The sequence below is a fragment of the Tiliqua scincoides genome, chromosome 5, assembly GCF_035046505.1.
Source record: "Tiliqua scincoides isolate rTilSci1 chromosome 5, rTilSci1.hap2, whole genome shotgun sequence".
NCBI lineage: Eukaryota > Metazoa > Chordata > Lepidosauria > Squamata > Scincidae > Tiliqua > Tiliqua scincoides.
In genome coordinates, this window is record NC_089825.1 from 127,255,206 (window position 1) to 127,280,777 (window position 25,572).

At 48.0% G+C, this 25,572-nt stretch overlaps 1 protein-coding gene across 1 annotated transcript in view; it reads right to left on the bottom strand.

Moving 5' to 3' along the window:
• Window positions 1-230: 230 nt before the first annotated feature.
• KIF4A (kinesin family member 4A) overlaps window positions 231-25,572 on the bottom strand; it is a 28,420-nt gene continuing 3,078 nt past the window's right edge. Inside the window, exons 4-31 of the mRNA XM_066627312.1 lie at window positions 25,034-25,224; window positions 23,251-23,343; window positions 21,568-21,734; window positions 21,177-21,271; window positions 20,722-20,841; window positions 20,421-20,596; window positions 19,764-19,825; window positions 19,453-19,585; window positions 18,671-18,729; window positions 18,139-18,244; window positions 17,816-17,875; window positions 13,573-13,758; window positions 12,571-12,674; window positions 12,311-12,455; window positions 11,956-12,066; window positions 10,552-10,635; window positions 10,002-10,115; window positions 9,677-9,832; window positions 9,312-9,397; window positions 8,665-8,794; window positions 8,151-8,321; window positions 6,583-6,690; window positions 5,188-5,265; window positions 5,009-5,110; window positions 4,504-4,653; window positions 3,292-3,411; window positions 1,889-2,014; window positions 231-505 (exon numbers count right to left, since the gene is read on the bottom strand). Coding sequence (XP_066483409.1) covers window positions 284-505; window positions 1,889-2,014; window positions 3,292-3,411; window positions 4,504-4,653; window positions 5,009-5,110; window positions 5,188-5,265; window positions 6,583-6,690; window positions 8,151-8,321; window positions 8,665-8,794; window positions 9,312-9,397; window positions 9,677-9,832; window positions 10,002-10,115; window positions 10,552-10,635; window positions 11,956-12,066; window positions 12,311-12,455; window positions 12,571-12,674; window positions 13,573-13,758; window positions 17,816-17,875; window positions 18,139-18,244; window positions 18,671-18,729; window positions 19,453-19,585; window positions 19,764-19,825; window positions 20,421-20,596; window positions 20,722-20,841; window positions 21,177-21,271; window positions 21,568-21,734; window positions 23,251-23,343; window positions 25,034-25,224 — 3,455 coding nt within the window. The 3' untranslated portion in view covers window positions 231-283. The remainder of the gene's footprint in view (window positions 506-1,888; window positions 2,015-3,291; window positions 3,412-4,503; window positions 4,654-5,008; window positions 5,111-5,187; window positions 5,266-6,582; window positions 6,691-8,150; window positions 8,322-8,664; window positions 8,795-9,311; window positions 9,398-9,676; window positions 9,833-10,001; window positions 10,116-10,551; window positions 10,636-11,955; window positions 12,067-12,310; window positions 12,456-12,570; window positions 12,675-13,572; window positions 13,759-17,815; window positions 17,876-18,138; window positions 18,245-18,670; window positions 18,730-19,452; window positions 19,586-19,763; window positions 19,826-20,420; window positions 20,597-20,721; window positions 20,842-21,176; window positions 21,272-21,567; window positions 21,735-23,250; window positions 23,344-25,033; window positions 25,225-25,572) is intronic.

Below are 25,572 nucleotides of genomic sequence, written 5' to 3' on the forward strand. Positions count from 1 at the left end.
TGCATTTAAAAAGGAGTCAGTGGGACCTGCTTGTCCTCCCCCCACCTCTTGAGGAGAAGCTGGCACTATGCCCATTACAGCTTCCAGGAGCAGCTCTCTGGAAAGGCCAGGCTTCTCTGCAGTTAGAGGCCTGTGCTAGGACAAGAGAGATGACTATTATGCACAGCCATTGAGAAACTGCACAAAATGGACAAGAAATATGCTGCAAAGTCCTTTATTAAACAACTATACACTATAATAACATCCGTAGGCTCACTTCATAGCCTACAACATTTCCTATTCATCAGTTGCTTGCCTGCTGCCTCTCCCCAAAGTCCTCTTTAATAGGTGTACAGCTGGAGAAGAAGCCAGACGTGCTGGTGCTGCGCAGCGTCCTCATCTTCCGCTTCCTGATTGCTGGCAGCTGATTCTCACAGTCCTCCCCATTTCCCAGATTGAAGTACAAGGGAACGGCCTGTGGCTGGGGAGCTGCTGGGGCACCTTGCACTGTTGCTTGCTCCAAAGCCTGATAAGAGAGGAGATAAGAGGCAGAGGCAGCTGCATTAGTTTGAGCTTCCAGTGCAGAGCACTGCCATCTGTGGCTTGGAAGGAGAGCGACCTGTAAAGCAGGGTACAGGGGGGTGGACACATAGCATAGCTGTGAGGGCACAGAATAGTACAGAGGGAAACCCTGCATCCGAAACGGAACCAAAAGGGAAGAAGAGCAATGTGCTGGGGCTGGTGCAAGTAACCTGGTTCTGAAAAACCAAACTTCATGTGCTTCTTTGGTAAAGGGGGCCACAGTACACTCAGTCATCAATGGCAGCAAGAAGGGAGGAACAACTGATACTGCAGCAGACAGAAGCATTCCTTGGCTTGGAAAGTACAGTCTTTGAAGGGGAGTTGCAGTGGGTCACCGGCTGAGCACAAGTCAGCAGTCTGATTAACTTTGCAGGCTGCAAAGTTAATGTCATTTCAGGCTGCATGAGCAGAAGCCCAGCCTGCAAGTTAGGAGCAGTGGCGGTGCCACTAGAGCACTGCTGTGCAGCTGTGGGTGCTGCGCTTTAAGAAGGATGCTACTCAATTGGAGCAGGTTCAGAGAAAGGCAACAAAGACACTCAGGGGTCTGGAAAACCAAGTCCTACCAGGACAGCCTGAGGGAACTCAATGTGTTTAGCTGGGAGAAGGCATGGTGGGGAGGACATCACTCTTCAAAGTACCTGAAGGGCTGACCCAAAGATTTGTTCTCTGCTGCCCCAGAGAGGACTAGATCAAACAGGCTTAAGCTGCAGGAGGGGAGACTGGTTGAACTATCAGGGAAAAAAATCTCTTAATGGTAAGAGCATTTGGACAATGGAATAATTATGGAGGGAGGTGGATTGGCCCACATCACAGCTGGTGGTAGGTGTACATGCTGCTCATTTACATCTGATCACATCATCTCCTTGGGAGCAAAAACGAACACCGCAAATGCCCAGCTACTGACAGAAGTCGGGGGAACCCAGACATTGGGTGTGTACTGGCTTGCATTTGTCAGGAAGTTTAACTAGGATATGCATATAAATACAGGACATGCCATGTGGAAAGGAATGAGACCTGTTCACCTCAACACCAGGCATAAATAGCACACATGCAACCTGTTCCTTCATGTAATGCATTGGATATTAATTGTGCTTTAAGCTTCTCTTGTCAATCTAGTACATACAATAATCATCTGGCAAGCTTACACGTAATGCAGGGTTCGTTACTGCTTGGTAAATTTTCCTCTCTGTCCACCCAGTATTCACCACTAATGCAAGCCAGACCAGTCTGCTGTGATCTCCCAACACAAAATTCCATGAAACACATCAAAGCCAAAAACCCAGGGCCAGTCATTTGATTCTACCAGCATCTTTTTAAACATACATACCTTCCTGGTGGGTGTGACTGCTGGTGGATTGAAGAAGGTCTCTCCTCCCATCACCAGAGTAGGATCTTCAAGACTGAAGCCAGCATCCCTAGAATCCCCTGACTGCTCATCAGTGAACGTCCCCTCCTATGGGAAAGAGCAAGAGGCACATTAGCCTAGGTTGATGCCATCCACTGCACGGTACCAGTTCTAACGAAGCAGGAAGGGCAGTGAAGCAATACTGGCGAGGGAAGACTTCAGCTTCTGTGTCTGCCACACAACTCTACACACCCCACTGAGTCCTGCCAAAGCCCCATAGTCACCTGGAATCGGTACATGACCCGTTTGGGCTTGACTTAGCATGCAGAAGGGTTGGGCTTGTACATATCATTTTATATAAATATATATACTGTTGGCATCCTTCAGTCTCGGAAGACTCTGGTATCACGCTCTGAATGGTGGTTCTGGAACAGAGTGTCCTCTCCAGTGCGCGAAGCCTGGGTAAAGTAGGTATGGAGGATAGGCTGTTACCCATGCAGCAAATCCCCCCTCTCCACGTCGCCGAAATGGTCCAATGGAAAGGCAGAGGCCAATACGGTTGGTTCCAGCGGCGTCGCAGGAGTTGCCAGAACGTGACTGTGTTCGGCCATGAACTGCCTCAGGGACTCCGGCTCCGGATTTTGCCTCGAGGTTGACTCCTGAAGCCTTTTCCATAACTGGATGTAGCCACGAGGCAGTGGAGGTTTGGGATCAGAGTTTTCCTTCTCTCATATGAGCTGCCTTCCCATCTACCCGGTGGCTGTTTAGTCGCCTCTTAAGACAAGTACAGCCAAACCGAGTGCCTATTCTTAGCCCAGCCCCCAGGGGAAATATATATATATATACATACATACATACACACACGCACACGCACACACACACACACTGTATATATCATATATCTTTTATCCAGTATTCATACTCAAATTAAAGTTCCTTTGTAAAAACCTAGACAACCAGCACAAGCCAGACAGGAGGTGACCTGCAGGAAGAAATGATAGCAGAAGATAGTTCCAGGTGACCTACGTGATTGAGCAAAGCCATACACTGCAGGGAGAGGCAAATAGTACTGAGCCAAGTATCAGAAGGCAAAGGATGATCCAGCCTAATTACCAACACCACAAGCTCTCTCTCTCCCACTTTTATTTGGATAACCATCCTGCAAAGAGGCAGATCAGCAGAGGTCACCTTAGGAATGGCTGCCTGGAGCTCTACTCACTTCTTAGTTTGCAGCATGTGCAGTAAGGTCTATAGCCACGGACAAACCCTACCTACTAGGAGGCAGGACTGTACCTCCTAATGTAATTGGGTCCTACCAACCAGAGACAAGGCAGACTGTACTACCCTGAAGGATCAGACAAGTAGCACTCGAAAGAGCCACTCACCAACGCACAGAAGTCCCTGTTTCGGCATTTCTCATGGTCACACCGGCAGTCCTCTGTACAGGCCAGTTTCTGCTTCCTGCAGCCACACTGTTTGTTTCCGCAGCGGCCTTTGCAGGTACACTACATGAGGAGAGAGCTCTGTGAGAAGTGTGTCTGTACACACATGAGCAACAATACCGCACGGCACCACCAGAAGACTAAAGGCCCAGGCAGCTTGTCCACTTCCAGCACTTGGGCAGAAATTCTCCAAGGAGGAAGTGCTTGTGGCAGACTCCCAAATTCCTCTTCCCTGGGTGGCTGAACCGAGGTCATTTGGTGGGTGGGATAAGCCTCACTCTTCCTCCCAAGCTTGGAGCCAGAGAGGTGGGCAGGAATCATCCTGGCAGCTGTGTGGTGAATCCTGCCTCCTCCCTAGCTCCAGAGTCGGGGGTGGTTGGGCTGCCATGTTGTCCAGGTGTGCCCAGTGCCCTGAAACTGGCCAACCCCCTCCCCTGCTATTGAGGAGGGGTGGGGAGGGCTTCACTGGCCACCGCTCAGTACCAACCATGTTATGACTCAGCGACCAGGGCCACACTGGCACAACGGGGCCCTGCCACGTAGATTTGTTTTATGCACCATTACAGGAACGCTCTGATGCTGGAGTCAAGTGTAAGACAAACCAAGCAGCAGCTCCTGTAAGCTCGAGACCCAGAAGGAGCAGCTGCAGTCTGTGTGGTCTCTTCCCAGTTGTCAGAAGCAGGTGCACTCTTTCCCTGGGGGCTTCAGGCCTTCAGACAGCCTGCACCCATCACCCCACAGTCTCCCCTAAATCTTTTCTACTTGCCCCTGACAATGGGGAAGAGGATTTGCCACAAAAGTTCAAGTTTGGCCAATTCTACTCAATGCATCTGTTTGGACTTCATCTATGCAAAATGAGGTGAGGGGTGCTCAACTAGGATGACTTCAGAAGAAAGGACAAGACCAATTCACAGAGGTGATCATCTGTCCCATGGCCCATCCATGTACACAAGCAGTAAGACGCTGAATGAGCAGACCCTGGAAGCAGGGCGGAAGGGCTGTGGCTACTCCTTAGAGGCATCTAGCCAGCTGCTGCCTGGTCAGAGGGATTTTCCATGCTGTTCTCCACAGCAGCTCTCCCACTCTCTTGCATTCCTCCTTCTAATCAGAAGGGCTAATCATGACATGCCTGACTCTTCCCCAGAACAATCATACCCCTGGAAGGTTCTTCTTGATGCCTCTGGCTACTTTTGCTGGCACCCACTCAGAATCCTCTGCTTCTCCTCCTGACTCCTCCAATTCTGAGGATGAGTCCTCAGCAGCCATTGCACATGTAGCCCTGGAAGGTTGCCGGCGGGGCTTCGGCTGAAGAATGAAACACAAACCTTTGCTAACTCCCCTCACAACAAGGCGAGTCACAGAAACTCACCATGCCAAAGACTTTCAGCCTGGCAGAATTAGAATGGAAAGAGAAGGGTGTGACAGACCTCCCCCCCCCAAGCCACAAGCTTTCATAGCACATTTCCCAGATCCCAGGCTAACCCTCCAAAAATGCAGCTTCTTTGCCTTTGGGCCCGCATTTTATGACTGGGAATGGCCTTAAAATATAAGGCCATTAAAGAAGGCAAAGTATTTTGATTGTGCTGCTCGCCTCTACTTTTTGGGAGACAGGGAGAATAATCCCAACCAGCTTCACTGCATGCAGACCCCTCCCCCTTACCTTTGGTGGAATGTAATCAAATGGGGACTCGGGGGATTCTGAAAGTGCTGGTTGAACGTTGCGGATTTTCTGTCCACTTGCAGCTTGGAGAATCCTCAATTTCTGTTGGGAAGGAAGGACTGTGAGCAACAGAAGAAACCCATTTTCCCACGAGACTCTCTCAGCCTCAGATCTCCTACCTGTTTGACAGCTTCAAGCTCTTCAGTAAGCTCCTGATTTTTCTCAAAGACCTCCTTCATTTTTAGCAGCTCCTCATCCTATTTAGACAAAAGGGATATAAAGCTATCAGGATCCATCGTGAATTGAAAAAAAAAAAAATCCCAGATGCCCATGCACTGACAGTTTGCAATACTTGGCTCCTAAAGAAGGCAATTAAGAAAGTAATGCCAGTGTTAAAATTCAGGACATTTTCCATTCTCTGGTCATTGCCTTAGGACCAGGCCTTGAATTCCTGGCCTATACACAGCCCACGTTGCTTTAGCCCAGGGTTTCTCAAATTTTGAGGGAGCTTTACTCCCTCAGTAAGTTCTTGCAGGGGAGGGGCTAGTGACGCGATCCCCAGGATTGCGTCACTAAGGGGGGTGAGGGGGGTGCTTGTGTGTGACTTTTTACACTGTAGGGCTGCAGCAGGCTGACCCACCAGTCGCAACCCACCAGTTTGAGAACCACTGCTTTAGCCAGTTGAGGCAACAAGGACCAGTTGAACAGCCTGCCTTGAAAGGTGGTGGACTCTCTGTCATTGGAGGGCTTTAAGCAGAGGCCAGCTGGTCAGCTGTTGAGGAAGTTGTCTTTGTAGGACAGCCTGCATTGTTAGGGGGTTGGACTCAATCTTGGAGGTCAATGTTTCTCAACTAGTGGTATGGGTACCACCAGTGGCACTTGACGTGGTGTCTGGCGGTGCTCTCAGGACCCCTGGACACCTGTCAAACAGCAGCAAGAACATGACACAACAAACAGCAGTAGGAGGCTCAGCCCGGTGGGCAGAGCTCCAAAGCAAGCTTTTCCATGCTTTAAAAAGCCCTCCTGTTCATCCTGAGCCTCTTACTGGTGTTGATAATGTCACATCTGACCTCCCAATCCAAAAGTTACTGGTGATGATGTTAATTGTGGTGATACTTCGAATAGGTGGACCATGTGAAGTGGTATGGCGGAGGACAAACATTGAGAAACACTGTTGTCAGTCCTTTCCAACTCTAGGATTCGAAGGAATTGTGCAGTAATGCCTGCCCTCGCAGTTTTCTGCTCCCCCACTTTCCTAACTCCAATTGCTGTAAAGTAAAACAAGTTCTGCTTTGCAGAGAAGGACAAAGAACAGATGAACAACTGGCAGAAGGTTTCCAGAAGAGATCCTGTTTTTATTTCCCCTCTAGGGATGGAGTCCAATATCCCAAATATTTGGTTCAACATCTCCCTAAAAGCCAAGCAGTTCTCAATGAGGTGGAAATGGCATCACACCCTTTGCTCTTCCAGAAGGGCAGATGCACTCACAGGAGAAAAGAAGTAGCTGGAATATCGCACCTCACATTGCAGTACAACTGCATCATGCTAGACTTGAGAGGCCCAGCAGTGTTTACCTGAAACCTGAGGCGCTCCAGGAGTTGCTGCTCCTGTTCCGAAACTGAGGTCTCGCGCCTCTTCTCTGCTTCCTCTTTGTGTTGTATCTGTCCGAGCAGGTAGAGGACCTGGGGAACGAGAGGGATGAGACAGCACTGCACCGACGACCAAGCATGAAGAGAAAGGAAAACTCTACTAGGCAGAATCACTGCTGGCTATACATCTGTACATATTGGATGAATAAATTTAATTTTCTGGTTATTGGTGGGTGGTGACATTAGAATGTTCTTAGATTTAATTTTTGCCTATTGCTCCCCTTGATTTATTTTGCATTTCAACACGTGAGCCACTGGGAGGGGAGGGGGGAAAGGCAGGATAGAAATAAAAATAGATAAATAAAAAACCATGACCAGTACTCTGACCAGTATTAAGAAAATAAGAAGAGCCCCACTGGATCAGGCCAAAGGACGATCTTGTCCAGCTTCCTGGATCTCACAGTGGCCCACTAGATGCCGCAGGGAACACACAAAGCAACAAGAGACCTGCATCCTGGTGCCCTCTCTTGCATCCGGTGTTCTGCATCTGACTCTTCTGTTACAAAGCATAACCTTCCAACTGGTAAACATCAGTCAAAAATATGTTCTTTTGGAGAAGATGTGGGGCTTTGGCCAACCTTTCAGATAAGGGAATGTCCCCATTGTAACTCTACACTCTGTCCTAACTAAGCTCACAAATACCAACCTTGAGGGCATTCCTCAGTGCATATTAAGACCTATTCTTCTTCTCAACACCATCATAAGCTTTCCCTGCATCAAGTTTTAAACTGTAAGCTCCTGAGGACAGCAGTCTATTGGCTTGCTGTTACCTGTCTTCACACCTGTCATGCAAACTGTTGGCACTGGAATACTCATAAATCCTAGCCTGGACACTGCAAAATGCAAGGGATGTATAGGACCAAAGTCTGAGAGATTGAAATTTGCACTTTCATGTCTAGAATGGAAATGGGGAACAAGTTGCAACATGTGTCTGGTGACTGATCAGGGTGACACGCCAGGCAGGGGGATCTCTGATCAGTCAGAGATACAAAAAGACAACCCATGAAGCCCACATGACAGTAAGCCTTAAGTGTGCCAAGGCACAAAACAGGGTCTGCAAAGCCTGGACTGGATCCAGAGACGTGCTGTGGCTTCTCACCAAATAGCTATGAGAAACCTCCTGGCCACTGCGCAACTTGGATTCACTGGATCCAGAAATACCCCAAGTCTACAAAAAGTGTCAGTTGTCACCAAAGTCACCCCAAGGACTGTATTCACAGGACCTTCTGAAGAAGAGATTTCTCTCAAACATATGCACCCTACAAGCAGGTAAGAACTAGGATAGGGTTCACACTTGAAGTCAAGGTTTAAAAGCCTTTTTACTACAAATAACTCTGGGGGGGGGGGGAACTATGCAGTGGATGGAGTTAAATTGGCAATGAGCTTATTCAATAAAACAGCAGCTTTTATCTCCAACAGATACAGAGCAAGTGGATTCTGACCACAGGCACTCGACACAAAGTCACTGCAAGGTTTTTGATGGCTGTCGCTACCTTCTCCTGATGCTGCTGCTCCATTGCCACAAGCCGACTCTCGTGCTCCACCTCCATTTCAGCCGCCACAGTCCGCTCTTCGAGAAGCATCTTATGGATATCAGCGCACGCAGCTTTGCTCTGCTGAAGGCGGTTCTCCAGCTTCCCGTCCTCCACCTTGGAGGCAACCAGCTGTAAACAAGAGCAGCAACAGGAAAACACTCAGGTATGTGCGGCATGGAGAACGGATACCTTACAACAGTGCATGTAGTATGCAAAAAAAACACTGAAAGGCTGTTTGAATGCACACCCCCAGTAGACACTAAGCAACAGAAACAAAGAGTAACCTCCTCTCACCCTAGGTTTAACTTATTTATAAATACCCCTATTGTGGGTCATGCAGATGGAGTAAACAGAAACTGCCGTGAGCAAGCAGGTGAACTGGCACTACCTCTTCCTTCGCCCAAGCCCCTATTCTGACAACGCTTTGAGAACTTGAAAAAGCTGCCCTCTTTCTGCTGCCACTCAATCTTACTTCGCCAATCAGGTATTTGATGGCACATTTGGCTTCTGGAATGGTGGCGATGCTTTCCCAGCGTTGCTTTGTGCGATCTCCGGTGTCTGCATCTAGCAATTTCTGCTGTAGATCGGCAATCTGGGCACTCCTTTGAAGGAAAAGAGCACACCGGTCCATCAGATATTTGCCGGTAGGACAGATCATTTGGAAACCAAGGCTGTTTTGATTGTGACAGAGAAAGAATCTATTCCTAGATGTGCATCAACATTATAGCTGACTTTTGTGCTTTGCCCATCATATGTTAACATTTGTGTTTCACGTGTGCATTGCTGAATCAGTGAGCAAGTTGTACCTAACCAATCAAGACTGGTGTGTGAACAGAAGTACATTCGGCTGAAGATGTTGGCAACAAAGATTAGAGAACAAAGCAGGGAGTGCGACAGAGGGTAGACTAGGCTGGGGTGTTTCACTAGGGGATGCGACCATCCCCTAGAACATCTGGGTGGGTAAAGAACATAGGGAAAAGTGTTTAAAAATATGTTCTTTGAACCGTTCAGCAGAAGTCCCACATTGCCTATACCTAAACTCCCAGGGAGTTTGAAAGCCGCAGTAAGTTCTTGCGGGGGCAGGGGGAGGCAATGGGGGAGGGGGGAGGCATCCTGTACCTGAGCTCCATCTCCGTTTCCAAGCTCTCAATCTGTTTGGTGATGGAATGGCTGGCTTGCACAGCACTGTGGGAGAACGTACGTCTCTGGGAGGAATGAGAAGAAAATGGGTAACAGCCAGATAACAGGAAGTGCAGCTCCCAAGAGGAGGAGGGTGGGTGGGTGGGTTTCACTGCTGTGGCCTCCCAGCGACAGGAGTCTTTGACTCCCCCTTGTGGCAAACAGTGTGTGGATGTACCCCAGCAGACAAACGTGAGCTGCCAGGGGCAGGGTGCCTGCCTCAGAGCAAGAAAAGGTGACTTGCCCTGGACTGAAGCAGAAGACCCGCCCTTCTCCACCTGCAGGCACACCACACTGCTGCTCACCTTGTATTTGGAGGGTAGGTTCTCCCCAGCATCCCGCCTCTCCTTCAGCGACTCAATCTCCTTCGCCAGAGTTTTCCGGTCCTCGAGAAGATCGTTGAGATGGCGCTGTGCCTCTTCTATGCTCACAAGGACTTCAACTTCATTTGCAAGCCAGCTCTGGACAAGAGGGAAACCAGTTACACTAGAAGGGCAACAAAAGATGGCCAAATGCTTCTCCTGCGAAGGGATCCATGAATAGGCTCCTCCTACAGGCAGAAGGATAATCGGCTACGCCATGGTGAACCCATTGGGCTACCCAAGGAGAACAACAGTCACAGGGCCCCACCTTCACCCGAGCAGCAGCCCCTTCGAGTCCACGGCCGAGATTCTCTTTCCGTTTGTCAGCAACTTCTCGCTGCTTCTGAAGAGCGTCCTTCAAGCGCTTGTTGGCAGCGGCAGCCTACAAAAGTGACGTGGAGGTCAGAGCATTCAGCAGAAACTAGAGGCTCGGAGAGTCAAATGGCTGCAGATTATTTTTGTATTTTGGGCAACACAAAAATAGCTTGTTTAATTTTTTATGTTTCTTATACAATTCAGAAGTGCGGATTCAAAAGGCAATCTCAGGTTTGTTGTATCAAAACTTTTTTAGCTACCTTAAGTTTTGTGTTTTTATCTATCCCATTGCCTAATACAGTGTGACACAGATTGTATTATGCAACCATATGGTGTCAATTGTGTCTAAATGACTGACACAATGCCAACAACAGTGGCACTTCGGAAATCCTGACACTAAAATAAACAAACACCAAATTGTCCCAATGTTGTTACATGGTGTCATTTTCAAAGCGGAAAACGCATGCACAGAACAAAGTACAGAGCTGCCCAGACCCCCTTACCTCTTCTGCTTTCCGCCTGAGGACAGCGGCTTGCTTCTGGAAGTCTTGCTCCAGCTTGACAAGTTCATACTGCCTCTTGCGATCCTGAAAATGACATCAGAGTAGAAGTGGGTGTCATTTCAACACCCTTTCAAGGTAAGAGAATCTTGGAAGAAGACAGGTTGACTAAAAGGGGTGCCTAGTGGTTAGTGTGACCGCACACCTTCTTGCTCCCTGCTTTCCAGCAGCTGCAGAAGAATCCTTGTTAGTTTGCACCTGTTGCCACCATCCCAGGCAGTAGATCAAGAGATCAAGCAGTAGATCAAGAGATCAAGCAGTAGAAGCCAGTAGTAGATCAAGTAGCAAGTTAAAGATCAAGTAGAGTAAGATCAAGTAGATCAAGAAGATCAAGTAAGAAGCAAGTAGAGATCAAGTAGTAGAAGCAGTAGATCAAGAGATCAAGCAGTAGAAGCCCATCTGGGAAAAGCCCCCCCTCTTAAGAGAACACTGACCCAGAGAAGTTCTTATCAAAAGAATCTCATCAAAAACCCACAGTAGCATCTGCAGGACGAAGAGACATGACAGTCACCAAGTTACTTCTAAACATGGACTAGGCAGGCAAAGGATCAAAATGTAATGGATTGTCTGGAGAGGGAACAGGATAGGAGAAGGCCCCCCTGAGAACCTGGCTGCTGAAGCCCAGAAGCTGCTGTGGGAGACCAGGGACAATGTTCTTTGAGAGACAGAGCAGGCAGAAGTCATCCAGGTGAGGCTGCAGTACCTCATAATTCAGGGGAAGGGAGGGGGTTACAGAGCCAGGCTGGTGGTCCTCCCCAGGCTGTCTTTGATCAAGGTTTCCGCTGGGCCCTTGGCTTCACAGTTCTCAAGATACTTTTTTCCTTACCATGGCTGGCAACAAGGCTTACAGCATGCCTCAGGTCAACATAGAGGCAACCGGCCTCTCTAGGAGTGGGAAGTCAGGCCCCAGAATTTGTTAGACTTCAGTGACGCGTGGTAGGTGGGGAGGCGTGTGAGCAGAGCCTCCCCACTGGAGTCTTTTGAAAAGCGCTGCCACCGTGAGGAGTGCAAGCACTCACAACCCACATGTGTGAGTTGCGAGTGCTTGCACACCTCACATGGCGGCGGTGCTTTTCAAAGAACTCCAGTGGGGAGGCTCTGCCTCACCTGCCTCCCCACCCACCACACATCCCTGTTAAGACTTTTAACAAAAAGGGAATGGAACAATCTGAGAAGAGAAGAGGGGGGTAATAAAAGTAGAAGCAGACTGAGGGAAAATACCCAAGCTTGGCTGGAAAGCATAAAGGGGAGTTTTCATCAAACAGATGCAGTAACCATTAACATCCAGCAGATGGCGGTGGGAATGTCTCAGGCAAGAAGCACTGTGGTGCCAGATGCCCAACTCACCCGCTCTTTCAGCTGGATCACTTCCTTGTCCTTCTGCTGCTTCAACTGCCTGAATTTCTCAGCATCCTCCTTCATCTGACGTATGAGCTGAACACGCTGGTTTTTCATTGCCTGGAGAAGAACAAGACAAAGGAAGGAAGTCTTTGCTTTCCACAATTATTTCAACTGTTTCCTTTTTAAAAAAATTACGCACATTCTCCAAAGTCCCTTCCTACTTTAAAATACTAGAGGCACCAACCAGACAATGGCAGTTTCCAGGAACATGATCAAAGGCAAAATGCCATTCCTGCCCAGTTCCGCTCTCCACATCTTTCGACAGACCACTTTCCCCACTCCTCATCAAAACAAGACTTACTCGAATCTCCTGGTTCAGCTTGCACACTCTCTGCTCACTTGACTCTTTGATTTTCAAGAGCTTGGACTGCTCCTTCAGTTTTTTCTTCAGCTCCTGCATGTCTCCTTCCAGCTCCTGAAGTCTTTTCCGGCGGCGTTCGCTCAGCCTGAAAGATCACAACAGGATCACTCGTCACTGCAAGGCCCAAGCGCCACCTTGGACCAGTGGCCTCTCCATTTCCCTATGGGGCATTCCACAACGCTCCCCCACATTGCTCTTACTTTGCCTGACTGACATCCTTCTTCGTCATGTGGAGTGCCAAGACCAGGTCATCTTTCTCTTTCTGCAGTTTCGAGACCTGCACTTCCAGGTCCTTGATATTAGTCTGGATAAATAAGTCAAGTTTTGAAATGTATAATTAAAGAGCTGTAGCCAACAGGAATCCCATATAAAATTTTAAAGGGAAGGAAACAAAAAAGAAAATTGGGAAATACTGAAAAGTCTAATACACAAATTCTGAATTAAGATAAAGAAGAATCTTTTCAAGGGAGGGCACCAGGATGCAGATCTCTTGTTATCTGGTGTGCTCCCTGGGGCATTTGGTGGGCCGCTGTGAGATACAGGAAGCTGGACTAGATGGGCCTATGGCCTGATCCAGTGGGGCTGTTCTTATGTTCTTAACTACAATTCCCAGGAAGCCTTGCAGGTCTCTTGTTACCTGGTGTGCTCCCTGGGGCATTTGGTGGGCCGCTGTGAGATACAGGAAGCTGGACTAGATGGGCCTATGGCCTGATCCAGCAGGGCTGTTCTTATGTTCTTAAGAATATTACATTAAGCGAAAAAAGATATACACAGAGCCCTTGATTAGACAATTCTTTAAAGAGATTCAGTCAGCAGTACAGAATATATAGTTCACATATTATATCTGATCAATACAAAAATGTCTTATGAACCATTTCCACAAGTGTATAAATAGATTCCACAAGCATAAACAGGAAATTAAAAGGGGGACAAACTCATGGAGCAAGACAATACATCTCCCATATAGTGATTTTGTTCACATTAAACACAATAAGCCTTCCAAACCCAAAACCAACGTTCAGTACAGAAGGTGTTGCTGCTTCCAGTGTTGGGCAAAGGAAGAGACAAAGCATCGCTGCCTTGAGCTCCACAGTGAAAGAAAGGTGGGATTCTCCATGGCACGATCAGTGACCAATAAGATAGCTCAGGTCAAGAGTACATTCTTTACTCGTTTCTTCCTGATGAGAAGCAGCCGCCATTACCTGATATTGGCACTGGATGGGCTCCAGCTGGCTGTCATTCTGAGACATTTTCCGGGCGAGGGCCTCCTTCAGAGCCAGGGCTTTGTTGAGCTCAAGCAGCTCTTTCGACATCTGAGCCTGGTGGAGAGCATGCTGAGCGGCATATTCCTCAGAGGAACCGGGACCATCTAGGCTGGCTTCTGAAGCCTGCAAGAAAGACAATATAAAAACCCAGAACAAGAGAGGAGAATTGCATGCCATTTTAAAAGGATGCACAGGTGGAGTTCACACTGGCATTGTGCTGCTAGACTCCTTCATAATTTGGCAGCATCTTTGCTTGCCCAGCAACAGTCGGGTCTCAATTACTTTAGGAAACCTCTGGTAGAAGTTTACTGCTGCTTTCTATAAAGGGGACAATGCAGTTGATTCTGAAACCAACAATCCTGGTTTCTGGAATTGGACCATGTACTTCCCTTTATTCAATAACAGTGTTGCTTCCCCCCCTTCTCAAACCTGGGTAAAGGAAAGACAAACAGCTACTGTTTTCCCCTACTAATATAACCACATGAAGTCATGCGGGATGCAACTGCTGTTAACTGGCACACCATTTTCACAGAAGCTGATGGGCCTACAGAAAAAGCACATGCCCTCATTCTATACTCACTATACACCTTATTGCAATATCAAACAAAAAAAAAACACCCCTTTTACCCTTAAGTTTAAAGAGATCCCAGACCTAACTCAAGTTTTGCTTGCTACTAGATTTTTGGCCTAAAACTTCTGTCTACATAATCCCATTTCCAACACCCACATACCTGCAATGACAAGGGCTTACTACGCTTAGAAAGAAGAGTCTGCATTCTCAGAATTTAAACTAAATCCTTCAAGGAGGAAGAGAGAGGTTGGAAGCTTCTGCCTAGGATTACCCAGACTGCCTTGAACTACTAACTAAGGTCCCAGATGATGATGACTGATGCATACAAAGGGAATTTATCCGTTCCAGCCAGCCTGGACAAGATGGATGATGTATTTAAATCCAGCCTTTCCCTCACACTGTGAGTGCTCAAGGTGGCCAAGAAAAATATAAAATAGAAATCATTATAAAGCCCATCACTAAGAGCCAACATAAAAAACACAGAACAACCAGCAGCACATATCAAAAGAAGCACCAGTAAAAGTCTATAGCCCAAGGCAGACAGCTAATGGATTGGACAAAGACCCAGAGCTGAAATTCTGTTTGACCCTAAAACTTGCTTAACTGCTGCCACAGCACAGGTTAAGCCTAGTTAACCACAAAATTTTTTATCTACAGATCAGGCTCAACGTGGGTCCCTAGACCTACGTTGAGTCAGATTTGACCCAACCTGAAGCCTCCAGAGGCAACTAGAACTGTGTTCTGGTTGCCTCCAGAGGCTCTTACGAGGCCCATGGAGGCTGCGCACAGTCCGTATGGACCTCAGGATGGGCTCCGTAGATTCTAGAAGGGCATATCCAGTTTCTGGCCGAAAACCAAAAGTGCCCTTCTAGGATCCAGAGGCCATTCCAAGACTCAAAAGGTTGTGTGTGGCCTCTATGGGCTGAGGAACAGTTCCGATACATTCAGAGCCCCAGTGGGCCAGAAAACCACAGATTATATTATCCATGGTTTTCTGCACCCACACGGGGGGGGGGGGTGTGTCTGGGAACAGTTCCCCTGCAAATACAGAGGCACCACCTGTATATACGCACTGGTTCCTGAGTGACCTCCATGCAGGTGCAATAATGCTGGGTTGGCAAGGACTGGTTGTTTTGACTTCCATACATTTTGACTTGTGAACAGACCTCTGGAACTGAACTGGTATGTAGGTAGGGGATTTGGGCACCTTGCTGTTACACCAACACATACTTCACTGCTGTCAATATCACCTTTTTAAGTTGCAAAGTAACCTTCAGTCTTGAAAGACTATGGTATCGCACTCTGAAAGGTGGTTCTGGCACAGCGTCTAGTGTGGCTGAAAAGGCCAATTCGGGAGTGACATCCCTTCCACACTGGGAGCAAGTGCAGACTGTCCCTGGTCTGTCTCCCTGGCAATGGACCTTCCTTCTTTGCCTCTTAGCCTCAGACTGTTGGCAAAGTGTCTCTTCAAACTGGGAAAGGCCATGCTGCACAGCCTGCCTCCAAGCGGGCCGCTCAGAGACCAGGGTTTCCCACTTGTTGAGGTCCATCCCTAAGGCCTTCAGATCCCTCTTGCAGATGTCCTTGTATCGCAGCTGTGGTCTACCTGTAGGGCGCTTTCCTTGCACGAGTTCTCCATAGAGGAGATCCTTTGGGATCCGCCCATCATCCATTCTCATGACATGACCGAGCCAACGCAGGCGTCTCTGTTTCAGCAGTGAATACATGCTAGGGATTCCAGCACGTTCCAGGACTGTGTTGTTTGGAACTTTGTCCTGCCAGGTGATGCCGAGAATACGTCGGAGGCAGCGCATGTGGAAAGCATTCAGTTTCCTCTCCTGTTGTGAGTGAAGCGTCCATGACTCGCCGCAGTACAGAACTGTACTCAGGATGCAAGCTCTGTAGACCTGGATCTTGGTATGTTCCGTCAGCTTCTTGTTGGACCAGACTCTCTTTGTGAGTCTGGAAAACGTGGTGGCTGCTTTACCGATGCGTTTGTTTAGCTCGGTATCAAGAGAAAGCACGTTGGAGATCGTTGAGCCAAGGTACACAAAGTCATGGACAACCTCCAGTTTGTGCGCAGAGATTGTAATGCAGGGAGGTGAGTCCACATCCTGAACCATGACCTGCGTTTTCTTCAGGCTGATTGTCAGTCCAAAATCTTGGCAGGCCTTGCTAAAACGATCCATGAGCTGCTGGAGATCTTTGGCAGAGTGGGTAGTGACAGCTGCATCGTCGGCAAAGAGGAAGTCACGCTGACATTTCAGCTGGACTTTGGATTTTGCTCTCAGTCTGGAGAGGTTGAAGAGCGTTCAGTCTGATCTGGTCCGGAGATAGATGCCTTCTGTTGCAGTTCCAAAGGCCTGCTTCAGCAGGACAGCGAAGAAAATCCCAAACAAGGTTGGCGCAAGAACACAGCCCTGCTTCACTCCGCTTCAGATGTCAAAAGGGTCTGATGTGGAGCCATCGAAGACAACAGTGACCTTCATGTCCTTGTGGAAAGATCTGATGATGCTGAGGTGCCTGGGTGGACATCCGATCTTGGGGAGAATCTTGAAGAGGCCGTCTCTGCTGACCAGGTCGAAAGCCTTTGTGAGATCTATGAAGGCTATAAAGAGTGGCTGTCGTTGTTCCCTGCATTTCTCCTGCAGTTGTCTAAGGGAGAATACCATATCAGTGGTGGACCTGTTGGCTCGGAATCCACACTGTGATTCTGGATAGATGCTCTCTGCAAGTACCTGGAGCCTCTTTAGTGCAACTCGGGCAAACAGCTTTCCTACAACGCTAAGGAGAGAGATGCCGCGGTAGTTGTTGCAGTCACCTCTGTCACCTTTGTTCTTGTACAGTGTGATGATGTTTGCATCCCTCATGTCTTGAGGTACTCCACCTTCTCTCCAGCAGAGACAGAGGATTTCATGCAGCTCAGTGACGATGATGTCTTTGCAGCGTTTTAGGACTTCAGCAGGGATGCTGTCTTTTCCAGGTGCCTTGCCGAAGGCAAGGGAGTCCAGGGCCACGTGAAGTTCTTCTAGGGTTGGTTCACGGTCAAGCTCTTCCAGCACAGGCAGGCACTCAATGTTGTTCAGTGCTTCTTCGGTGACTACATTTGCAAATGTAAGTTGCAAAGTGGTGCTATACATTTACACCAGGGGTCTCCAAACCCTGGCCCGGGGCCAGATGCGGCCCGCAGTGAGCCTCTATCTGGCCCGTGGCCAGCCTTCCCTGAAAGCCTCTGGCCCACTCAACTGAACATGACCAGAGCTGTGCTCTGACTGCATCTGGAGGGTGTTCTGAGGGCTGGAGAGGCTGAGTGAATGAGCCCACTCATTCCTTTATTCATTCATCTAAGTTGCATCTCTAATTTCTTTATTTAAATTTTATATTTAAAAATTTTTCCGGCCCTCAGCACTGCGCCAGATATTTCATGCGGCCCTCTGGCCAAAAAGTTTGGAGACCCCTGGTTTACACCATGACTGCTATGAGGTGGGCTGCATCATTATTCTCTTTTTGCATCAGGAGAGCAAGGCCAAAGACAGCAAGTTGTCAGAGTGCATGTCAACAGGAGATCTTTCCAGAGCCAACTGTGCATCAAGAAAGGCTCTTACTTACAGCACTAGGTTCTTGATCAGATGACGTGTCCATATCAGCAACACTGGCGGGATTTTCATTCTGAGGAGAGAACACAGTTTAGCCTGGCACTGCAGAGAGTCCCTACAACTCCCAGGACTTCTTTGTAATTGTAAACCTCATGTGCCCCAACACCATCATGATCTGGTCCAAAATGGAAACCTGTTGCTCTATCCATGTTGAGCCTCCCAGAATAAGCAAAGCTTGGAGCACTGACTGCTCAAGAGCCCTCTGCAAGCGCGACAGAAAGCACTACACATTGGGTTAGTCATAGGAATTCCCACATTTGCCACGCTGATTCTTACCAGCAACTGGGCAATCACTTGCTGCAAATTGCAAATCAACTCCACATGCTCTTTCAGTTCTTGGTCTTCCAGAGTCTCCAACAATTTCTGCAGATCCAGTTTCAACCTGAAATTCAGTCCCATAAAGGTGCATTTGGAACTTGGTGGCAGTTTTCTGCCATGCTTGCCCAGAAGGTCTCACTCTGCACCACACATTTTGTTTATAGGGGGCTCCCTCCTAACAGGAGACCAGAGTAGCCAAGAGCCACAGACACAGTTGGGCAGCCATCAGCCTGGTCACAAAGCAACTATTTGTAGGTTTTCCTGCTACTTCTCATACCTCCGTTTTGCTCCCCTGCCCAGAATGGCTCCAAAAGGAATGGGGAGGGGCTGCCTTCACACCACATGGACACTCCCTGCAAGACTTAGTGCTTCGCACCCCCTCTAGCCACACCACTGGTCCCAAGCAACCCAAAACCTTGCTCCCCATATTTCAGGCTGGGATAGTCCCATTGCTCTATAAACAAGCAAGCGTAGCACAGCAGACACTTACGCTGAGTGTTGTCGGAGTTCCTCAAGCTTTATGCTGATCTTTTCGTTCTGCTGCTCTGACTACCGAAAATTAGAAACAGGTCATTAATGAGGTGCAATATCTGCAGTGCATTGTTAACAGGATTGCATGACAAGCTGCTTAAAAGAGTGCTGGAGGTGCCACTCATCCCTAAGAATGCTGGACTCAAACCTAGGAGGCCACAGCTTTGCTTTGGATGCATTCTACCAAACATTCATCAAGGACCAGCAACAGTAGCTTGCTGGGCACTGAATGGACATGTCTCCACCTGGAAGGCTTAGACTGGAAGAGTGTTGAATTAACAGCAGGGAGAGAAAGAAAGAAACAACCTACCACCACATCAAACCTAGCTAGGAATGTCCGGTGGCATAGCTAGAGGGGGCGCAGAGCACTAAGTTTTGCAGGGAGCCTCACCGCAGCATGCAAGCAGCCCCTTCCCCTCCCCTTCAGAGTCAGTGCAGGTGGGGGTAACAAAACGGAGGCGCCGCACAAAACAGAACACAAAACTTAGTGCTTTGCACCCCCTCTAGCTATGCCACTGGGAATGTCCATTTTCCCTCCACGTCTCTGAAAAGGGCCAGCTCAAAAATAATCCTTTGTGAAAACTATGCAAGAGTTTTTTTTTTCCAAGCGCTTCATGAAGACTGCCTTTTTTTGTTTTGCTCCCAGAGTGATCCCTGCCTCTTTTAAAACCCGTGTCATGCCCATGTTCAGAGAAAAGAGAAAGAAATAGGGTGCTCCCCCCCCCCACTTTGTGGACTTACCAGAATGATCCTTTCCAGCATCTGGGCAACCTGACACGCTGCTTCACTCAGGCCACGGCTCAGCTTCTCATTTTCTTCCACGAGGGAGTAGTTTTTCTCCATCAGAGACTGCAAGTTTTCCGAGGGCTCGCCCCTAAGGTTGCACAAGAAGCACGTTAATTCCCTACGCAAAAATAGACCTGCCATGTTAGACTAGAAGAGGGAGCCCGTTTTCTGAAAGGATGGAGGCAAAGGTAAAGACAGTGAAGGAGAAAAGATAAGTGACCAACAGATCTCTGGCCAATAAACACATTCCGTGGCACAGTTCTTACCCAATAGACACTGGAAGGGTTCCACCATGAGCCTGCAGCAGCAAGACCTGCAACTGTTGCACCTGAAAGGAAACACACGGCTACCATGAACTAGAACTTTAACAGCCAGTCTGTGAAGAGGCTTCAATTACTAAGGCAGGAAGTCTGCTCTAGAAGGTAGAGCCTCCGTTAGCCCGAAGATAACATCAGAAGGTCGCCAGTTCGAGGACACTGGCAGCTCCCCGAAGGGCTGAGAATGGCGAGACCTTTAAGCGGCTGACTAGCCGAGTTGAGCGATTCCACCTGCTCTTGGTGTGAGCAAGAAGCGTCTTGGCTGCCCTCCATGTGAGAGATGGAGCTGCTTGTCAGTCTGCGTGGGAGAACTGGAGGCCAGAAGTGAGACCAAACCAGGAAGATCCATTCTGAAATGTGGTTGGTTCTTGAAAGAGAGAACCTCTATGATTGTAAAAATCCCCTTGAGGGATTTAGGAACGCCTGCCTATGTCAACCGCCTTGAATAAAGTCAGAGGAGGAATCCGATGACCAGAAAGGCGGTATATAAATACTGAGTTATTATTATTATTACTAAGGAATTATTTCAAGGTGTTCCCGCAGGCGCGTGCATCACTAGGATCCACTCTTCTAGCAGGTCACAGACACACACAGCATGCTTAGTACCTGTTGCTTCAGCCTCGTGATCTCAACTGCCTGGGGGTCCATATTCACTATTGGTTTGTTCTTGATCTTTCTGGCCCTGTCAGCATAGCGAAGGGTGTTCAAAGTCTCTTCAAGGTTGGAATCTGCCGGGCTCACACACGCAATCATAAGAGTGTGGCTGTTGCCTCCTAAAGAATCTGGAGGAGAAAATGGAAAGAGGATCTACAACTTAGACTAAACATCTTCAGTTCATAATTTAGGCAAGCTAAAAGGGATGATCTTGGAAGCCCAAAATTCCCCAGGGCTTGTGTTCCGTTTTTACCTTGCAAAAGGCGCGTCAACTTCGAGTCCCTGTAAGGGACAAAACTGCCTTTCTTGGATTCATCCCCAAGAGCGCTGATAACGTTCCCCAGACAGAGAAGACCTTTGTTGATGTTGATGCCTGCACACAAAACCAAAAACACCTCTTATTTCACGTAATGTTTTTGTGCTGGTTTTTTCTTTCACCAGCATAAAATAAGAGCCCAGAGCTAGGCGCTCAGCTTCTTGAAAGAAGACTGAGAGCATACAAGTGCACTACACAAACAGAAGCCCACAAACTATTGGCCTTCTCTACTGGTATTCCTGAACAGCTATTTTCTTGACTTGCCATTAATCAAATTCAAGAATTATTCACCTTCTGAGTCAGACTTCCAAAGTACAAAAGACTGCAATTTCTAAAGATGCTGCTGTCCAAGAGACAAACCCAATCACCACCAAAACCTATTTTCCACTCACCTTCCCTGAGCCGATCACCCTCCGCTTTGGTCTTTTTTTGCCTCTCTGAGCCTGCGAGATCTACAAGGTGAAGCTTGGAATGAAACCTGGTGTTTCTATGAAAGAAAGAAAGGTAGGTTTTACTCACAAGACAGAAAGTAGAACTAATCGGGCAATGGTTAGGCCTCGCAAGCAGCTGTAATTCATTGGGTAGTGCTGCAAATGATAAGACTGCCTGGCAGTCAGTTGTTCAGCTTTCAAACTCCTATCCTCCTTGTCTTTCTCCCTACAGATTGCTCCCCCCCCCCCCGCACCCCCCAAGTAGCTCAACCTAAGAGTGCTTTTAAGAAGCCACATCCTCTTTCAGTAGATCATACCTTGAGAACCAGGAACCAAATATGCCTTTGCTTACATGTCATTTTTGTTTTTCTGTTCAATGGAAACCGTGAAGATGGCATGAGAACGTGACGACTGAGTGTTCATGGCTGTGGCGGCCACTGTTCTTGAGTTGTTTCCTAGCTCCAGGCAGAAGACTGTCTCCTGGGCACAAGTCACTTCGTGTTCCGTCAATCCCACAATCTACATTGAGAGGGAGAGGGAAAGTGGAGCTTTTCTTCAAGACCCAGAAACTCTAAGGCATAGACCAGCCACACAGAAAACCCATGTGGAAAGGAGCAAATATCATGGAATAAACAAGTTTTGACCAAAAACCCACTTGGGTGCCTTTATTTGCAAGTGTTCTCTCAGAGAAGAAGTCAAATAATTGTTTCACTTCTTACTGGTTGCAAAACACACTCAAGTAGCTTTCAGTATCAGGGTTTTGAGTCCCTGAAGGAGGCGAGACAGTACCCTAGACTGGCTTCCAAAGGGACCTTCCTTTACTCTTCTTCTCCTTGGTCTCTGCTTTAAAGGGCAGTTATCTCTGCTCTCTTGCTTGTGGCAAGTAGGAGAGACAGCAGTGAAAGCAGCTTTTGCTTTGGCTCTTTGGTTGGAATGGGGGGAGAGGAGTGGAAGGAAGAAGCCCCCATTTAGGGAGCCTCTCTCATCTGCACTTCAATTCTCTTCCCACTGGAAGGAGAAGGGTGTCACCATTTTATTGACATACAGATATATGTCCCATTGTGCTCTTATGAAAGGGGGGGCAGAGGCAAGGAAAGCCATGGACAGAGCTACCATGTAGTTTCGTGCCTCAAGGACCCCCCCCTTAGCACAGATGGGGGGGAGAGAAGTGAGCTGCGAACAAGGCCAGCCCAGGTAGATATCACCTCTCTCCCCGGGTTGCCCTGGGTGACTGCTGCAATCATTGTGTCCAGTGGGGCTCACTCCCAGAAGGGTGCATATAGGACAGCAGCCCAGGCAGAGAAGATTGGAGGCAGGCACCTTGTTTCACTGTCTCTCAGATGCAGGAACCCTTGTGAAGCCCTCTTCCACAAGGGTTTGTCCTGTCCTTATTTTCAGCCTCAAAGGGCAGTCATGTCCCTTTGCACTGATGGGGCACACTGTCTACTCAGAAGTCAGTCCCATCATGTTCAGTGGGCTGGTGATGGGCATAGCAGCGGCAAGGCTATGGAACTCATCCCTGTGTCTCTCAGTGCCTCACTGAGTTAGTTTGCTCCCAGTCAATCCACCACTTGCACAAAAACCAAATGTGCCACCCTAACCTGTCACTAGGAGGAGCAGGAAACTTACTGCCCTCAGAAGGGCAAACCCTCAGGGGGAAGCCGCTTCTAGCTTGCAAGTGCTGCTGCGACACGTGCTGAAACAGGGAGTCGGCCAAGGCGTGAATGACAGCACCAGAAGAGAGAGTAGCAGTCTTTGCCACAAAAACCCCCAGACTGGACTGAACGCGTGACTGCAAATCTCACCCAAGTTGAAATTCATGGATGTGACTCACTGATGCATTTTCCCATGGAATAACTGCATGTCTGGTGAGGGACCAAGACGGTTGGTGAATAGCAAGCTTGAGTGGGGCTGCCACAGAAGGAGGTCACTACTCGCCTTGCTCCTGTGACATGCTTCACTCCTGCTTCTTCAAAGACCAGTACACAAAGATAGGTACACACCAGTACTGGCAAAGACCAGTACACAAACCTACCTTTATACCTCCCTTGGGGTCCTCACGGATGCTGATTTGAGACGTGCGTTCTCTGGCTGGGGACAAGAGATCCAAGATATCTTCATTGTAAATCTGAAGGTATTAGAAGAAAAGCTCAGAATCCAAACAGATTGAAAGACACACCATAAAATGGAGAACACAAGGTTAAGGGTCAAGTGAAACTAGAAAACAAATGTAAATGCAAATAGGTAGTTTCCCCCTCAAGTATTTCCAAATAACTTCCAAGTACATTAACATCAGATTAGGCTGCTAGCCTGTCTTAATTGCTATGAATTTTGGCACTACTCTCGTCAAACAAATCCCCCCATCCCAAATTCAAAACTCACTTCTTTAACCTCACTCTTACACAAAGCACTGGGGCGGGAGCAAGATTCAATCATCTGTAGAACTAGCACAAAAAGGCTTTCATTATTAGTGAAAAGCCAGGAGGCCAGTGACAAGTGTCCAGAGGAGGGAAGGGGGCAATGGTAGGTCCCTCCCCCATGGCTCAGCAAAGGCCAAGAAGATGAACTGATTGGGAACAGGTCACACTGGTGTCTACACAAGCAGTGCAGCACACAAAAGCACAAGAAAGAGAGGATGAAAAGTTGCTCAGACCCTGGTGCTTGTGCAAGTCACAGTGGCACCTGCCATTCCTAACACTGGAGCTGCTTCCCAAGACAGAAACTTTCTCCGCTGAGTGCACTCTCTCTCGGGGAGCTCATGCCAACTAAAAACACAAAATGCCTTTTAGCGGGAGGCAGCCTTTGGAAACATCAGCAGCACTTCTGGGGCCACCACCAACAGAGGCATGCTGCAGTTTTTAAGAAAAAAGCCCTGTTGCCACTTGCCTGCATTGCTAATACGGAAGTACTGTACTATTTTCCCTGAGTTTGTTGCAGGTCCTACAAGAACAGCAGGAAAACCAGAAATTTGGGGAGAGGCTTTATCATCATCCACCTTTGACATCTCTCTTGGCTGTCCCACCAGCAAGGGGTGAATTTGTTTTTAGTTAATTGTCCTGTAGTATACCATGCCACAACCACCTTCTCCCATATGGACCTACTTGCACCCTGCAGCCATCATTGAAGGCTCTGTTCCATGTCCCTTCACCCATGGAGTCATATTTGGAGGGGATGTGAGGCAGGAACTTTTCAGCGGTGGCACTCAGGCTATAGAATGCCCTCACTTGTAAGATTTAGGGTGCAGTCCTAACCCCTTATGTCAGTACTTTCCAGCACTGGCATAGCGGTGCCAATGGGACATGTGCTGCATCCTGCAGTTGGGTGTCACTCACGGAGGCCTCCTCAAAGTAAGGGAATGTTTGCTCCCTTACCTCAGAGTTACATTTCCCTTATGTCAGTGCTGGAAAGCACTGACAAAAGGGGTTAGGATTGCGCACTTAGCTAGCCCCATCACTGGTGGTCTTTAAGAAGCTGGTTAAGTCTCATCCCTTTCACCTGACTGTTGACTTTTCCTTGCCATGATGAGCTTTGTTTCTATTCTCTCTCCCTTTTTCCTCTAGCCTTTGTTAAATTTTTGATTTTGTAAGTCGTCTTTAGTTGAGAACCAAAATGCAGCAAATGTCCTGAGTGGAAAATGCAAAAGCTCCTTTTCAGCAAGTATCTTATGCTGAAAGAGATAGTGCAAAACCATTTTACAAAGGAGCCCAGAGGCATCTGATCCTGAGAGATAATTTTCTTATCATTACAGCCGAAGGCTTGGTCCTGCACAAGCAGATACAGTAGAGCAACAGCACTTAAAAAGTATAAATGGCTCCTACCTCTAAATAAGAGACTTTCAGGGCAAATTGCCATTCTGCCCTCTCCTCCATTTTTTCAAAGAGTAACCTGATCACCCGGGGGATGACGCCAACAGTTGGATCATTCTCCTGGTCTGAGGTGTAGGCCCCTCCCATGGAATAGGTTTTTCCCGACCCTGTCTGTCCATATGCCAGCACAGTAGCATTGTACCCTATGGAATTAAAGCCACAAGGAAAGTGAGAGGTCTTTGCATGAGGCCAACTGCCTGCTCACAGTCTTCTGTCTGTTCACAGGAATAAGAACAAGACAGACAGAAGCAGATGAACACATCTGTTCTCACCTTCAGGTTTGTTAATTTGAGACATATCTGCCTATTGCTCCAAGACCATTTATGAATTGTAATCCAAAGACACTCCTCTACAGGAAAATAAGATAACTTATGAATACGTTGTTACTTCCTTGAAGCAGTAACATACTAGGAGCAGAGATCTTAAGGATCTCAGGGCCTATATTGCAAGTACAGCCATCTTGTTAAACAGATCTAGTCAGTGCCTGGATG